General features: G+C 52.6%; 1 protein-coding gene across 1 annotated transcript; it reads left to right on the top strand.

The window, feature by feature from the left end:
• Positions 1-3,231: 3,231 nt before the first annotated feature.
• Positions 3,232-6,330, top strand: LOC119237506 (doublesex- and mab-3-related transcription factor A2-like). The gene is given in 4 exon segments (XM_037501520.2): positions 3,232-3,967; positions 5,284-5,358; positions 5,361-5,810; positions 5,813-6,330. Coding segments are annotated over 4 exon segments (1,599 nt in total). The 5' UTR covers positions 3,232-3,411.
• Positions 6,331-16,422: the final 10,092 nt, after the last annotated feature.

The raw sequence follows: 16,422 nt of genomic DNA, 5'->3' as shown, positions 1-16,422 counted from the left end.
CGCCCCAGAGAGTGAGGGCCCGAGGCTCTGGGCCCTGGAGGTTCAAAAGAGCAACGCGGGAACGCAATGTCGGGATGGAAGAGGGAGCGACGGGAAAGCTTGTTTTTCCTCATTAATTAAACGAATTTTCCTCACTCTGAGGCAGAGAGAGAGAAGAGGGGACACTAAAAATGGGTGAAAGCACGCGGGCACGGGGACAGACAGAGAAAGCACAGAGAAACCGAGAGACCGAAGACGCGCGCGCCAGAGGACGGCAGTATTCATTCCAGATGTTGCCATTCCAAAGGGAAACAAAATTTGAAACCTGTTACCTCTTCTGCAGACCGAACAGCTCCTGGGGCCGTGACGTCAGGACGGGAGAGTAAGGAGAAAGTTAAAACTACTCCTGGGGTCCCGGGCGACCTTGTCTCTGGCCTGAAGGGCGCACAGACGGATGCGCGTCCTGGGTCCAAGAGGACGCGGGGCGACCGGGAGGACACTTTTTACTTTCGTTTAAAAAAGAAAACTAAACTGCTCGTCAACTTCGAACAACGACGACGAAGCAAATATACCACCACCACGAAAAGAACTCGAGATGCTGGAGAAATAAGGAGGCGAAAGAGCAAGAGGGGCAGAGGGATGGGACTAGGGGGCGGGGAGAGACAAGGCGCAGAGCGCAAAGGGCGCGGCGGGAGCCGTCAGGAAGAGTGAGCTCTCGCTCCTCTGCCCTCTCCTCTTTGGACACGAAAACCATCCTAAACCCCACTGACCATCCCTGAGACCCTCTCTCACGAGGACTTTTAAAATAAGGGACCTGCGTTTTAAAGGAGTCAGGAGGAAAACCAGAACCGTTTCACCCAACCACCCCAAACACGTCGGACTTGGAAGCAAGCCGAAGCCAGCCGGAAGGAGGTGGAAAACCCGTCTTGGAATGGATGCCACGAGCACCCTCCCTTCCACCCGGCGCCCCCATTCCGCCCCCACCCCTCCTGCGGTAATTGAATTGTCACCTGCCCCCTCCCGCCCCGGCCTCCAGGGCCACTTGGGAAGCTCGGCCTTGCCAAGCGCCCCCGGCCGGGGAGAGCCGCGCAGCCGAGCCCGCGCGCAAGAAGTCGAGGGGTTACACACGTTTACGCAGAGGCGCACCGGCCACAGTAAATAGGCGCAATTCACACGCTCTCGGGTGCGCGGAAACTACTTGTCACGATATTCTCAACGCTCCTCCTAGCCCACTTCTCTCCACTCCTTCCCCGGCGCGCCCCTCCCCTCTCCGAGGCACTCGGCGGAGCTTTTGGAGTTTCGAATCTTTCGGACACTGTAGAACGCGGGGCTCCCCGGGCGCGGGCGCGGCCAATCAGAACGCCGTCTGCCTCCCCTGGCCAATGGCAGGCGCCACATTGTTGTCCAATTCTGTCTAATGGAGCCCTAAGGAGCAACAATAGAGCGGGCGAGCGGCTCATTGAGAGTCTGGCAGCGCCGGGCAGCTGGGGCCCGGCTGTGCGCAGCGTCCGGCGCGCTCCGCGAGGGGACGCGGCGCGGCGAAGGCCGGGTCGCGGGTTCCAGCCGGCCGGTCCCTAAAAGGTCCCCCGGCTCCGGTTTCCGACGGAAGGGCTGGACCGCGCAGTGTTCTGAGGGGTCCGGAAGTTCGGACATGGTGACCGAAGGAGAGTGACGTGGTCAGATAAGGGGCCGGGGGGGGGTGGGGGTGCGCGGGGAAAGAGGCCAAGAGCGCCGGCGTCGGGAGCGGAGCTGGGAGGCGCGCGCAGCGCCGGCGGAGAAGGAGGATCCCGAGTTCAAGTCAGGTAGTTGAGGGCCGCAGGTGGGGTGGGGGGCCCGGGAGGCGCCCCGGCCCGAGGCCCTGTAGACTCGACCCAGGCAGGCCGTGCGCGCCTTGGGGACTGCGCGGCTCCGGGGGCCTGCGAGCAGAGGCTGCGAATTGGGAGGGGGTCTAGGATTTCTGGGCGGAGACACTAGGATTCGTTCCCGGTTTCTGGCGGGGATCAGGGGACCCCGAGGAGGCCTCCGCGGAGGCTTGGAGCTGGGCCTGCGATGGGCCTTCTCGGGTGGCGGCGCGCAGGTGGGACTCCCGCGCGCGCTCAGAGCCAAATGCAGGGGCGACTCCCCCGCCTCGGGGCTGCCTGCGGGGCCACCTAGTACCAGGAGCCCAGCTTGGAGACCTGAGCGCGGGAACCTGCGCCGGAGCGGGGTCCTGCGGGGGCCCCCCAGGCCGGGGAGGGCGTGTCTGACGACACTGCCCCCAAACCGCGAGCAGGGAACGCGATGTGAGAGGGGCGGCGAAAGGGATCCCCCCCCGCAACACCTGCTTTTGCGCAAGATACCCGTTCGTCCCAGGGAACTCCTCCAGGCCGCGAGGCTACAGACTGTGCCACAGATTTTACTCCATCCCCCCCCCCCCCTTTTTTTTTTTTTTTTTCCCTCAAGCACATCCTCTTCCCGCGTGCACCTTGGGCCCAGACACCTATAGCAGCTGCTTTGCGCTGTTTTCCTTGTTCTTCAAGCTATTCTCTGGAATAGGTTTCTAGCCGGGAAAAGTTTCTTAGGTTGCCTTTTCTCTTTTCATGTCCTCCCCAGGCCTCCTAAATACCCTTTTTTTCTTTCCCACACTCTGGAGGCCCGCGCCATGGAAGTAGTCGCCTCCACATTCCCACAGGTCCCTGGACCCATCTGCCCACGTCTCCTTCGGAATCGTTTGATTCCTAGTCCTCACTCCACTTCCTAAAGCTATTCTTTCCTTTTCTGATTTTTCTCTCAAACTCTCCTATCGTCAGCAAAACAACCAAACCAACCCCCCCAAAAACCAGAAACCAAAAACCCAACCAAGCAAGCAAGAAACCCCCAAAAATCTCCGACTCTACCAGCCAAACATGGCCTTGATATCGCGTGCCTGCTCTTCACCCTCCAACAAAACTGAACATTTTGCCTGCGGTTTTCCTGTTTTGCCCTGGGCATCCGCCTGACCGTTGCGTCCAAATTTTGTTTCTAATCCGAATCCCATCAAGCAAGCATTTTTCTCTACCCGTGTCATCCCAATTAAAACAAAACTGGGGGTGGTGGTGCTAATATTTTCTTTTTCAAACCTTCCTTGCATCCACCTAAATAGTGACTTTCAAATTTTATGTCTTTTTATGTTTTCCAGCGGAACCACTGGTGGTAACGAAACCTTGCACCAAGCGCATACATCAGATAGAAGAAGACGACTCTGAGGGGAGTGGGTGGGGGTCCGGCCTTACGAGGGGGCTCAGACGACCTCTCCTGCCAGCAGGTTGGCAGCCACGAGCCAAACTCCAGCGGCCGTAAATTCCCCCTCTTAAGCCTGGGTTCCTCGCGGGTGCGCTCTAGTGTAGCGCACGGTGCGCTCCTCACCGCAAGTCTTCCCTCCTCTTCCCGCGGGCTCCCGCGCCAGGTCCTGCCATGGAGCTGCGCTCCGAGCTCCCCAGCGTGCCCGGCGCGGCCACGGCGGCCGGGACAGCGACTGGGCCGCCCGTAGCGTCGGTGGCCTCGGTGGCGGCGGCTGCAGCCGCGGCCGCTTCGCTGCCGGTGAGCGTGGCGGGAGGCCTGCTGCGGGCGCCGCCGCTGCTGTTGCGCGCCGCGGAGAAGTACCCCAGGACCCCCAAGTGCGCGCGCTGCCGCAACCACGGCGTGGTGTCGGCGCTCAAGGGCCACAAACGGTACTGCCGTTGGAAGGACTGCCTGTGCGCCAAGTGCACGCTTATCGCCGAGCGCCAGCGCGTCATGGCGGCGCAGGTGGCGCTGCGCAGGCAACAGGCGCAGGAGGAGAACGAGGCGCGCGAGTTGCAGCTGCTCTACGGCACCGCCGAGGGCCTGGCGCTAGCAGCCGCCAACGGCATCATCCCGCCTCGACCCGCCTACGAGGTCTTCGGTTCTGTGTGCGCCACGGATGGCGGGGGGCCGGGAGCTGGCACGCCCGCGGGGACCGGAGGCGGCGCAGCGGGCGCTGGAAGCTCAGGTAGGAAGGCGGCCTGGCGAGGGGGCGGGGGGCTGGGGGGGGCGGAGGGGCGGAGGGACAGCAGAACCGGGCCCTGGGGCGCGCGACCTAGGGACAAGTCTCACGGCTCGGTCTGATCCTCTCCAAATGCCTGGACTGCTAAGTGTTCACCGCTCACTCAGCCCCTCTTTTGGGTCATCAAACACAAACGCTCCTTTCTTCCCTTGCTGAAGGATTTGCAATTTTTTTTCTCTCTCCGCAAGCCCAGCTGGAAACTCTTAATGTTTGCTCTGCTCTTCCAAACTCGGGCCGGTCCCAGCTTTGCTGCTCGCTTCCCTAGGCCTTCTCCTCGGCGCGGAAATCTGCCCATTGTTATCTTTTTTTCTTCTTCGTTGTGCACTTGTCCACACGCCAAGGTTCCCTGCACTGTTTCCCCACTGGCTTCAGAAATTCCACGCTCTCCAAGCCCCCTCTTGCGCCCCAGATCGCTTTTCTAGGTATTGAAGACCCTGGTTCCTTTACTCCCTTTGATTCCCTTTCTCGTGCCTATGATGACACCCGCATCTGCGCCCTGCTCCCCTTCTAGCTTCTTACCCCGTTCACCCCCTTTTTTCCGAGAGTTAGCTCTCTCTCCCTCCCTTCCCAATTCCCTTTCCTCACCCCTGTCTACACTCTGTCCAGCCCCACCCTCTTCTTCGAGACTCCCTTGACTTTTTCTGGAGAGGTGGAAATGAGGCTTGGGCCTTTGGGACTGCCACGCTTTCAGATTGGGAGGGGAAGACTTTTTAGGTCTTCATTTTGTAAAGACTGGATTAGAAATAGACGCTCTCCTTTTGCCTGTAGAGAGCATCTCGGGATCTTGTAGATGCCCACGAAGTCTTCCCATATAGCTATGTTGCCCGGGCCAGAGGACAGACATCTGGGACCGGGTTGACTCTTGGAATCACAGAGATGGAGTGGGAAGGTGAAAGTTATGTTGACCCTGGGCTAAGCCAGTTCTCCAGGACAGAGCAGGGCTAGGGAGAGGATGAAGGGCGGAGGTGTTGGGAGCACACGTGTAGGAAGAGGAGCACTGGACGCTGGGTTTCCAGGGCACAAGTGATAGCAGTTCTGGGTGCAGAAAGAGAGTGTACCCTGGGGGCAGGGGGCGAAATGCTGCCAGGGCTCAGAGGAGAAGGAATGTTGGAGCAAAAAGAAAGACGGGGCTCGGGAGTCCAGTAAATGTGGGTTTGGGGACTCAGAGGGGAAGGAAACAGGGACCCAAAGGTCTGGAGTATCATGGGTGCCCTAGCTCCCCCACTAATCTCCCCTCATATCCCTTTTTCTCCCCTTCCCAGAGGCCAAGTTACAGAAGTTTGACCTGTTTCCCAAGACGCTGCTTCAAGCAGGCCGCCCTTGCAGCCCGCAGCCCCCGGAAAGCCCTTATCACCCGACGGCGCGGACTCGGGGCCTGGGACTTCGTCCCCGGAGGTACGGCCGGGCTCAGGCTCAGAGAACGGTGACGGCGAGTCCTTTTCGGGGTCTCCCTTGGCCCGGGCCTCCAAAGAGGCAGGTGGCAGCTGCTCAGGTAGCGCTGGCCCAGGAGGTGGCGGCGAGGAAGACAGCCCGGGCTCTGCCAGCCCTCTGGGCTCCGAATCCGGTTCGGAGGCTGACAAAGAAGAGGCAGAGGCGGTGCCTGCGCCAGGGCTAGGCGGGGGTCCGGGTCCACGGCAGCGGACGCCGCTGGACATCTTGACGCGCGTCTTCCCGGGCCACCGGAGAGGTGTCTTGGAGCTAGTGCTGCAGGGCTGCGGCGGCGACGTGGTGCAGGCCATCGAGCAGGTGCTGAACCACCACCGCGGAGGCCTGACAGCCGGCCTCGGCCCCCCGCACCCCCGGATAAGGCAGCAGTGGGTGTCGTAGCAGCCGCGGACGACGCGTGGCCTGGCCGCGTCGACGCCGCGGCCGCCGGGGCTCCCGGGCTGCCCGCACCGCTGCAGGCAGGCCCCGCCGCGCCTCCGCACCACAGACCTTTGCTGGCCGGCGCCATGGCGCCTGGGGCGCTTGGCTCGCTGAGCAGCCGCTCGGCCTTCTCGCCCCTGCAGCCCAACGCCAGCCACTTCGGCGCAGACGCAGGCGCCTACCCGCTGGGCGCACCCCTGGGCCTCAGCCCCCTGCGCCTGGCCTACTCCGCGGCCGCGGCGCACAGCCGCGGGCTCGCCTTCATGGCGCCCTACTCCACGGCGGGCCTGGTGCCCACACTGGGCTTCCGTCCGCCCATGGACTACGCCTTCAGCGATCTCATGCGCGACCGCTCAGCCGCCGCTGCAGCCGTGCACAAGGAGCCGACCTACGGCGGCGGCCTGTATGGGCCTATGGTCAATGGTGCCCCTGAGAAGCAGTAGGGCGCGGGGCCCGCCAGCCGGGTGGCCTCCCAACAGGGACCCTCGCTGGGTCCCCGCGGGCCGCCGGCCCCCTCCGCCCCGTGTGCTTTCTGCGCCCTTGCTGGGGTCTTCTTGCTCCAAGGTGGTTTTCGGTTTTGTTTTGGAGGGAGGGTGGGTTTGGAGAAATGAGCAACGGATGGAGATGTTCTCGGAGAGAACCCGAGTCCTCATGCCCACACCCCTTCTTTTAAGGCTCCCCCAGCCCTACTAAAGGCCGGGAATTCTTAAGAATTCGGAGGCTGCGGCCGCTGCGCTCGCTCCTGCCTCTCCTTTAGCTATGCTCATCCCGCCCGCGCGCCCGCCCGCGCTCTCAAATGGATGGCAGGATAGTCCGAGAGTCTGTCTTCTGTGTCTCCCCCTCCCTTATAATTTTTTTTTTAAATATTTGCTCTAACAAATATAAATTTAGGATGTATAAATCTCTTGGCACTGAGTCGAGTCTTTGGGACACAACCTATATATCGATATCCATTGTAAAAAAAAAAAAAAAAAGGAAAAAAGTTCTAAGGTGCACTTTCCTCGTTGCGGTATTTGTCGCTCTCTTTGTTGCTTATGCCGATAAGCATGGGTTTCCTTGGTGCAGTGTGAGTTTTTATATATGTATAAATCTATATATAATCTATACATATATATATATACAAGCCAGTGTATAATGTTATAAAATGGAATTCTAAGTTATTAATTGTAATCTGTAGGTGACCTCCGTATTAACGTGGAAAATATTCAAAAGCAAGGATAAAAAAAGATAAAATGGAAAAAAATTAGACTATGCGCGCATTGTACTTATCAGGTTTTAGAGATGGAATATATCGTAAACTCGGGACGAATCCTGCCCACCCGCCCCTCTTGCCTGCAGCCGGCCTCTCTGTAAGGAGCCGTCCAGGTGCGCCCTGAAGCAGGAGCAGAGCGACGTGTGACTGAGCCAGAACCGCCCGCCTGAGGGCCGATCCCCGCCTCCCGGGACTCGCGAAACGCCGCAGGGCCGGCAGCGGCGACCGCAGCTGCAGAGAATGGCTCACTTTGTGCTTTCCTTTGCATAGACATGAGCTAGAAATAAATGTTATTTTCTAAGAAAACACGCACCCCCTCCCGCTTCTCAGGATTTGGGGTTGGAAAGTTCTTCATTTCCTACTCGGGCCTTGGTGCCAGGAAGAAGCTTGCGTGGGGTCGCCAGGTGCCCCGACCTGCCAGGGCGCGGGGCGAGGAGACGTCCAGGGGTGCCTTGGAGGCCGGGCGAGCCGAACTCGGGCCGGAGCCGCGCGCTGCGCCCTGGCGCCCGGCGCCCCCCTCCCGGCCGGCTGCGGCACGGGGACCGCGGCGGGGTCCCCTCGACGGTGCTCTCGGCCTCCGGACCTCGGGCCGAGGATTCTCCAGAATCCTGGAGGCTGGCGGCCGGGTCCTTTTTGCCCCTGGTCCAGGTTTGGGCTCGGCGCGGGTAGCGCACCGAGCGCCTCCTTTTTCGGAGTGGTTTGGAAAGCGGCAGCGGTGTGGAGGGAAGGGAGCGGCCGTTCTCGCACCCGGGGCGGCGGCCTGGGAGTTATTTCGGGACGGTGGGGGGTGGCGGGAATCCTGTCCTGGGTCTGGGCAGTCACCCGAGGGTGGACAGTGGCCGTGCGGAAGCGCCGTCCAGCCAGATCGCACCACGCGCCCCCAGACCTCCCCTCTCCACGCCGAGCAGAGTAAATTAGCCGCCCCCGGGAGGAACCCCTCCTTCAGCCACACGCGGTCTCTGCTGCTCCCTGCACGGCGACTCCCCCTCTTTCGGGAAATTGGGAGCCTCCACCCCTAGACTGCGCCCGCGGCATCCCAAGGTAAACTTCTGGGGCCGGCTCGAGTTCCGCCAGGCGGTGAAACTTAATAGCAGGACAAGAAAACGGTTTAATAAAGAAGGGCTTTAATAAGGAACTAATTTGATTGAGTTGCCTAATTCCACTTTAATTGGAAAGAGGTTTGGGTGTTTGGTTATCAAGTGCGAGGGTGACTAAGACTAGATGGAAGTCGGGGGGAGAAGAAGCAAGAGGATCTGGGGGCAAGAGAGAAAGAGATGGGGCAGGAAAGGGGGTGAAGACAGAGGGAAGAGTTACCTAAAAGAGCAAGGCAGGAGAAAGCTGGGCGGAAGCTTCTAGAAGTGTGAACTCGCTTTCCCTTCTTGGGGCCCGTGCTCTCAAGCCTCTGGTGTCCTTCAACCACTCCAGGTTTTCAGGGGGCTTCTCCTGCTAGGCAGGTTGCAGCCAGCACTCCTGGGTCTCTGCCTCATGCCCACCAAAGTGGAGCTAAGAATGAGTTGGGTCTCTTGGTTTCAGGAGGGGCCTACACAGGGCCCCCCAAAACTCTTTGGTTCCTGGTGCAGAAGTCGGACCCCACAGGAGTGGACCTGTGGACACTGTACCCACTGTCAAGAAGTTCTGGAGTTCATAGGTTCCAAGATTATTTTAGTTTATCTTCACAGCAAACCAGGGAGAATGTTTATTATCAAGGAGGAAACAGGTTCAGAGTGGTTCAGGGACTTGTACAACTAGTGGGGACCCTGGGCCTCCTCTCCTCTGATCCCCTTTCCTGTCTGCTCGCCTTCTCTCCTCTTCTCTGTCACAGTGGGTTTGCTGCTCCTCCTCTCATGGAGTGGTCTCTGGTGACTGATGACAGGGGTTCTGCTGAAACCCCCCTCCAGTGTACACTAGAGTCCTGGTGAGAAGCCGCTTGCCTCTGGGGCCCAGAGAGGTGGCGGCCTCAGCTCCAGCTTCCAGATTTTTCTATAGAGCCCAGAGAGGTTCCTTAGCTGCGGAAGTTCAAGGGGGTGGAGTAGCGGGATGCTCAGATTCTCTCCTTCATCCCTGCGTGTGTCAGCTGCCCAGACTAGGGGATGGAAGTCTAGAGCGTGTGTCCACAACCTTGGCGCCTAGCAGAATCCTCCGCCCAACCGAGCAGCCCACCCCACCGCCCACCATCCCATGAGGAAGACTGAGGCGCAGATCCGCAGTGACCCACCCAGGGTCCCACGTGCAGGCTCTGAGGAGCCCAAATCAGAAAGGCGGGGACAGGTGAGTAGGTGTCTGGTTTGGGGAGCTTCGGCAGCCAGCGAGGGCCTGGGACCCGAAATCGGCTGGTATTTGAGCTGGGATGGAGCTTGGGTTTCCCACACCTCCGTCTGGCAGACAGCAGCAGGAGCAGCAGCTCTTTTCTGCGGGAAGGGAGAGCAGGGCAGGAGTTCCCTTCCTGACCGCTACTGTCCGTGCTGATCCCTAAGCCCTCCTTTAAGTCTGCTGACGGCCTGCACATTGGGAGGACACAGATCTGGATCCCATAGGGGAGCTCCGACTGTTGGGGAGACAGACTCGCTCCTGAAGTAACAGTCATTTAAAATTCATTTACGTAACGAAACAAATTTTAATTAATTAAATGATTAAATACCATATATGATGTAATTTCTATTATACACTACTTTATGTAATACTGAATAATTCAAGTAATTATTTTAATTATCTTCTACCTTCTCCTCTTTCTTATAACAAGAGCAGCAACTACACCATCTTGAGTACCTACTGTGTGCTACTTTGTGTACTAAGCAAGGTCTGCCCAGTGTCCTGCTCAGTGGGTGAGAAAGAGGCAGGAGCTGGGCCCAGGCTTTGTCAGTGGCTGGGTTTATACATTCAAAGATTACTTCCGTCAGTAAATATTTACTAAACACTTATTATATGTTCTAGGATACACAAGTGTGCAAGACAGGTGCTGTCCTCACCCTCTAAGAACTTGCAGTGTGTTAGGGGCAGGGCAGCAAGGATACAGGCCATAAGGATGCACTGCCCAGTGCCCCAGGAGTCAGGGACGTCTGCCAGGGTAGGCAAATTAGGCAAGGCACTGCCCCTCAGTATCCTCCCCAATTAAATGGGGCTAATAGTAGCATCTGCTGCTCTGGTGCTGTGAGGATTAAATGAAATAATGTGTAAAACGCTTAGCTCAGTGTCTACTCTTAGGCATTCATTATTACAATTCTCTTCCTCTGGTGAGACTAGGGTCCCATCTCACAGAGGAGTAGACAACTCAGAGGAATTGAGTGACTAGAACAAGTTCTGCTTACAAATCGTCTGTGGTGTCACAGGCTATGGGAGACACCCCACCCAGAGTGAAGTGAGTAGGGTCATCAAGAGGTAATAGCTAAGTCCTGAGGTAGTTGGTAGGGAGTGAGAGATCTTTGGGATTTTGGACAGAGGTCAGAGGTCAGCTTGTGGAGACCTTGGCAACTGGGAAAGTTGTCCTGGTTTCAGAGAGTACAGAGCACCTTTGGCAACAGCACTTGGTAAGATCTATCCTTAGAGGCAGGTCAGACCCCTCTGAGGAAGAGCTGTGAGATGGTAGTGCCAAAAAATGATCAGTGGAGAAAAGAGGTTGACTTCAAGAATGCTGGGATCTAGACTCTGCTATTGATCCAAAGTGGCGAGCAAGCCAGGAGGAGGACTCCTGTGTAGGAATCTGGGCCGGGTGACTCAGTGAGGATGCCTCTCAGAGTTGTGGCCCCCAGAGCAGAGGCAAGATTGGAGGGGAAGGAAAAATAGTTCGGTGTTCAATATACAGAATTTAAGAGGTTGGTCTGGTGGGTAGGAAGAGCCAGTGTGTGGATGGCAGTGGGGCTTTGAGGGGGGGCAAAGTGGCCTAGCACTGCCCTTTCCCCCAAAAGAACACAGGACTCCCTCGGTGGAGGCTGTGAGCCTTGAGGCCTCAAACATTGCAGTTGTCTCTCAGCAGTTCTGTTTATACAAGACGGCTGGCCTCTTAAAATCATTCTCTTAAAATGTTGCCCCTGTAAAGGTCATTGTCCTGGGGCAGGACTCTTGGCACCTGTCCCTGGATTTATTGTGATACCCACAAAACTTAAATATTGGAGCTCCCCACCCATAAAGATCTCCTTCAACCTGTCCCTGCTTTCTACTCCCTGAAGCTGTAGCTTCAGTGATTTTTCTCCCTCCTCTCCCCATAATCCTGCACTCCAGCCACACCAAGCTCCTCAGACACTCCTGATAGAATATGCACGTCCCTACTCCCTTGCCCATGCAGGCCCTGCTGCCTGGAAAGCCAGACCCTTTTCCCTTACTTCACTTTGAGGACCATCCTCACCTCCCCCGAGGCCCACTTCACAGGTGAATTTATTGTTATACTAATGGAGCTTGAACTTCAGGGCTCCTCATCTCTACAGGTCGCCTTCCAGACCCTCCACTTTGAGCACATGGTCAAGTATCAGGCTCCATTAAAAAGTACATCTGCCTCTGCCCAGTTTAGGTTGTAACTTTCTGGCTTCCTGTACCTGTTAACTATCCCTGTGTACAAATGACCCCCAAATTTAGTGGCTTAAAACAATAACCCTTTTATTACCTTTTGACTTCTGTGGGTCAGGAATTTAAGCAGGGCATGCCCAGGCCATTCTTTTGTCCCATGTAACCTTGATGGTGATCTCCTTTTTTATTTTTTTTAAAGATTTATTTATTTATTTATACAAGCACTGGGTACAGTCAGAAGCACGGGAGGGTGAGAGAATTCACCAGAGTCAGAGCGGGGAACAGAACAGGCAGACTGACGAAGTACACTGCTGAGGGGAGCAGAGGGCGCAGCAGGAGAGGTCTGCGTGCCATGTGGGACCCTCACCCGGCGGCTGGGGATCAAACCAGCACTGCAGAGGCTGCAGGCAGCTTCACAGCCCAGTGCTCAACCGCTGCACAACCGACCGGGGAGGCCCTGATGGTGATCTCTTGGTGCTATACAGCAGGATGTGTTGTCCAGCGGGTGATGCTGCAGTCACATGTCTGGTACCCTTTAATGGTGGTTGGAAGACTGGGTTCAGCAGGACAATTCAGAACATTTCATCACCCCCAGAAAACTTCCTTGTGCAGCTACTCTAGAATCAAATCTCCTCAACCCTTGATCCCTGGAAACCACTGACCTGCGGCTCTTACTGTATGTAATCTTTTGAGACTAGCTTCTTTCACTCTGCAAATGCCTTTGAGGTTCAGGCAAGATGTTGCATATATCAGTAGTTCCTTCCTTTTTATTGCTGAATAGTATTTAATTGTATGGATGTACCACCATTTGCTAATCTGTTCACTGATGATAGACATATGGGTTGTGTTTTTTTTTGATGATTAAGAATGGAGCAGCTAAAAACATTCATGTACAGGCTTTTGTGTGATCATAGGCTTTCATTTCTCTAAGGTAAATATGTGAGGGTGTGATTGTCAGGTCCTGCGTCAAGTGTATATTTATCTTTTAAGTTATTATCAAACTGTTTTCTAGGGCTTATGTCATTTTGGGTTCTCACCAGTAACCGGTTCCAGTTGCCTCACCAGCACGTGGGGCTATGTCACTCTTGTTTTTTCTCTTAAAGCCTCCCTTATGGCTGTGCAGTGATAAATTATTGTGGTTTTTTTTTGCATTTCCCTAGTGGCTTATGATCCTGAGCACCTTTTCATATTCAGACATCTTTCTTTATGAATTGTCCAAATATTTTGCTCATTTAAAAGTTGGGTTATTTGTTTCCTTACAGCTGAGTACTTTTAAATACAGTTTTATTGAGATGTAATTAAAAAACCATACAATTCAGCTCTTTAAGGTGTACAATTCCATGGTTTGTGGCATATTCCACAGTTGTGAAATGATTACCATAATCGATTTTAGAACATTTTCATCATGTCCAAAAGGCACCTTCTGTAGCATTAGCAGTCATGGCCTATTTGCCCCAAACTCTCCTGGCTTTCCCTGGCCCTAATCTATTTCCTGTCCCTATGCATTTGTCTATTCTGAAAAATTCATATAAATGCAATCATATACCATGTGGTCTTCTGGCTTTGGTTTGGTTTCTTTCATTTAGTTTCATGTTTTCAAGGTTCATTCATATTGTAGCGGGGATGAGTCTTTTATTCCTTTCCCCTGTCCCCCATAATAGGTGATAGATAGACCCATGTTTGAATAGATAGACCCATGTTTATCCACCCATCTGTTCATAGATGTTTGAACTGTTTCCATTTTGTGGCTGTTATGAATAATGTTGCTATGAACATGTGTGTACAAGTGTTTGTGTGAATTTAAGTCTCATTTCTCTTGGATATGTATCTATAACACTGTTTAACATTTTGAGGAGCAGCCAAACTGTTTTCTACAGCTGCTGCATCATTTTACATTCCCACCAGCAGAGTAATAGGGTTCTAATTTTTCTACATCCTGGCCAGCATCTGTTATCATCTGTCTTTTTTATTCTAGACATCCTCGTGTGTATGAAGTGCTATCTCATTGTGACTTTGAATTGCACATCCCTGCTGGCTAATCATTGTGCCTTTTGGCCATTTTGTATATCTTTTTTTGAGAGACATTGATTCATTTGTCTTTTTGCTATTGAGTTGTAAAAACTCCTTATATAGTCTAGATACAATTTACAAATATTGGGCCTCCCCGGTGGCGCAGCGGTTGAGCGCTGGGTTGCGAAGCTGCCCGCGGCCTCTGCGGCGCCGGTTCGATCCCCGGCTGCTCCCCGGCCACCGGAGGAGGGTCCCACATGGCGCGCAGACCTCTCCTGCCGCCCGCTGCTCCCTTCAGCAGTGTACTTTGGTCCTTCTGCCTGCTCTGCTCCCCGCTCTGGCTCTGGTGAATTCTCTCACCCTCCCGCGCTTCTGACTGTACCCAGTGCATGTATAAACAAACAAATAAATAAATAAACATGCCTCTATAAAAAAAAAAAACAAAAAAACAATTTACAAGTATTTTCTCCCATTCTGTGGGTTCTTTTTTCACTTTCTTGGTAGTATCTCTGTAGCTTAACTTTTTATTTTTGACATAGTTTTATGCTTTCTCCTTTATCAGTGGTATTTATTGTGCAATATCTCAGGTCTAAACTGCCTACACTAAGGTCATGAAGATTTAGATATGTATTTTCTTTTAATAATTTTATAGTTCTAACTCATATGCTTAGTTTTTGATCCACTTGAGTTAATTTTTGTTTATATGTGAAGTAACTGATCCCAGTTCATTCTTTTGTGTGTGGAAATACAATTTTTTCAGCACCATTTGTTGAAAAGACTATTCTTTCCCCATGGCTTTGCCTTGCACCCCTGTCAAAACTCAACTAAATATAAACATGAGGACTTATTTCTGGACTCTCAGTTCTATTCTATCTTCTGATAATACCATGTTGTCTTGGTTACTGTATCCTTGTAATAAAATTTGAAATTGCAGAGTGTGAATCCTTCAGCACTATTCTTTTTCAAGATTGTTTTCACCATTCTGTGTCTTTTGAATCTCCATATGAATTTTAGGATTAGCTTGTCAGTTTCTGCAAAGATGTCAGTTAGAAATTTGAGTGTGGATTTTACCTTATAGTAAATGTTAAAATTGTATGCTATGAATTCTCCAGCTTTAATCTTCTTTTTCAAAATTGTTTTGACTATTCCAGTTCCTTTGGCTCTCTATATACATTTTAGAATATGTTTATCTATATCTACAAAAACTACTGCTGAGATTTTGTTTGGGATTTGTTAAATCTATAGGTCAATTTTAATTTCAAGAAAGAATTGAAATTTTAACTATATCGAGTATTTCATTCTGTGAACATGATCTGTGTCTCCATCCATTTAGATTTTCTTTCATTTCTTTCAGCATTAACTGTTGTTTTCAGCATATAGATTCTGAACATGTCATGTTAGAGTTATATCTCACTATTTTATATTCTTGGGGATCATTGTAAATGCTACTTAAAAAATTGATTGCTGATTGTTCATTGCTATTATACAGATACACATTTGGTATTTGTCTATAGATATTTCATCTTACAACATGCTAAACTCATTAGTTATAGGATTTTTGGGGTACAACCCTAGGGATTTTCTATATAGATAGGAATAGCATCTGTGCATAGGGACAGTTTTACTTCTTCTACAGTTTTACTTCTTCTACAGTGTGGACTGGGGAGTGATGAGAGTAAAGTGCTGTCCCAGTCTCAGGGGCAAGGGGAGAGATTCGGTCTTTCAACATTAAATATATTAGTGTGTTCTGGATTTCAGGCTGCCTTTGGGTTTCGGAAGATATAGAAGGAGTAAAACAAAAAAGAAACTCACCATTAGTTTAGTGGTTCTTTAAGTTTTGCTTTTCTTCTCCAGCTCCCCTGCTATTACTCACTTTTCAGTCCTCAGATGCTGCTCCATGTGTTCTTTCTGGGATATTTTTGTTGCATTCATTGGGAGAGATAAGATCGAATGTGCTTATTACTCCATTTTAACTGGAGCCAAAAATAATCAATTTTTAATTACTTATTCTTTAATATGCTTTGTATTCTAGGACAAATTCAGAGAAATCTGAGTTACACAGTTAATTCAGAGAAATTCAAGTTATACAGCCCCCAATGTGTGCAGACTGTTCCATGCATTAGGACACAGTTCATGACTCTGACCCCAGCCTCCAATATCTTTATCTGTTCAAAGAGATTTGAAATAAATGATAGTTGTGTGTGTGTGTGTGTGTGTGTGTGTGTGTGAGAGAGAGAGAGAGAGAGAGAGAGAGAGAGAGAGAGAGAGAGGGCATTCCCTGATCTGACTGCATCAAATTGTGACTACATATGCTGATTACAATTTTCCCTAATGGGAGGGTTTCTTCTCACCCCTGTCCCTTGAATTCACCCCTGAATGAGCTGTAGTGTAGCAGAAGTACATTTTTAACTTGCACAAATAGAATGAGTCTACTTGCCCATGAACCAGACCCAGGTTTTTTCCCTTTCTATTAACTCTTTTAAACCTCTCAAGAGGGCCTCCCTGGTGGCACAAGGGATTAAACACAGCACTGTGAAGCTATCTGCAACCTCTGCAGGATGAAATTGAGCTGAGTTGAGTTGAGTTCGATCCCCTGCCAGAGCCAGGGAACTACTCACCCGGTGCAGCAGACCTTTCTTCTCTCTCCCACTGCTCCCCTCAGCAATGTATTTCAGTAGATCTGCCTGTTCTGTTCCCCACTGTCTCTGGTGAATCCTCTCACCCCCACCCCCCCACCTCTGGCCTGTACCCCAGTTCTTTTTTTTTTTTTTTAAAC

The sequence above is a fragment of the Talpa occidentalis genome, unplaced genomic scaffold (assembly GCF_014898055.3).
Source record: "Talpa occidentalis isolate TD23 unplaced genomic scaffold, MPIMG_talOcc4v2.1 talOcc4.970, whole genome shotgun sequence".
Taxonomy (NCBI): Eukaryota; Metazoa; Chordata; class Mammalia; order Eulipotyphla; family Talpidae; genus Talpa; species Talpa occidentalis.
The sequence above is the reverse complement of the archived record's forward strand: the minus strand, read 5'-3'. Positions and strand labels throughout refer to the sequence as shown.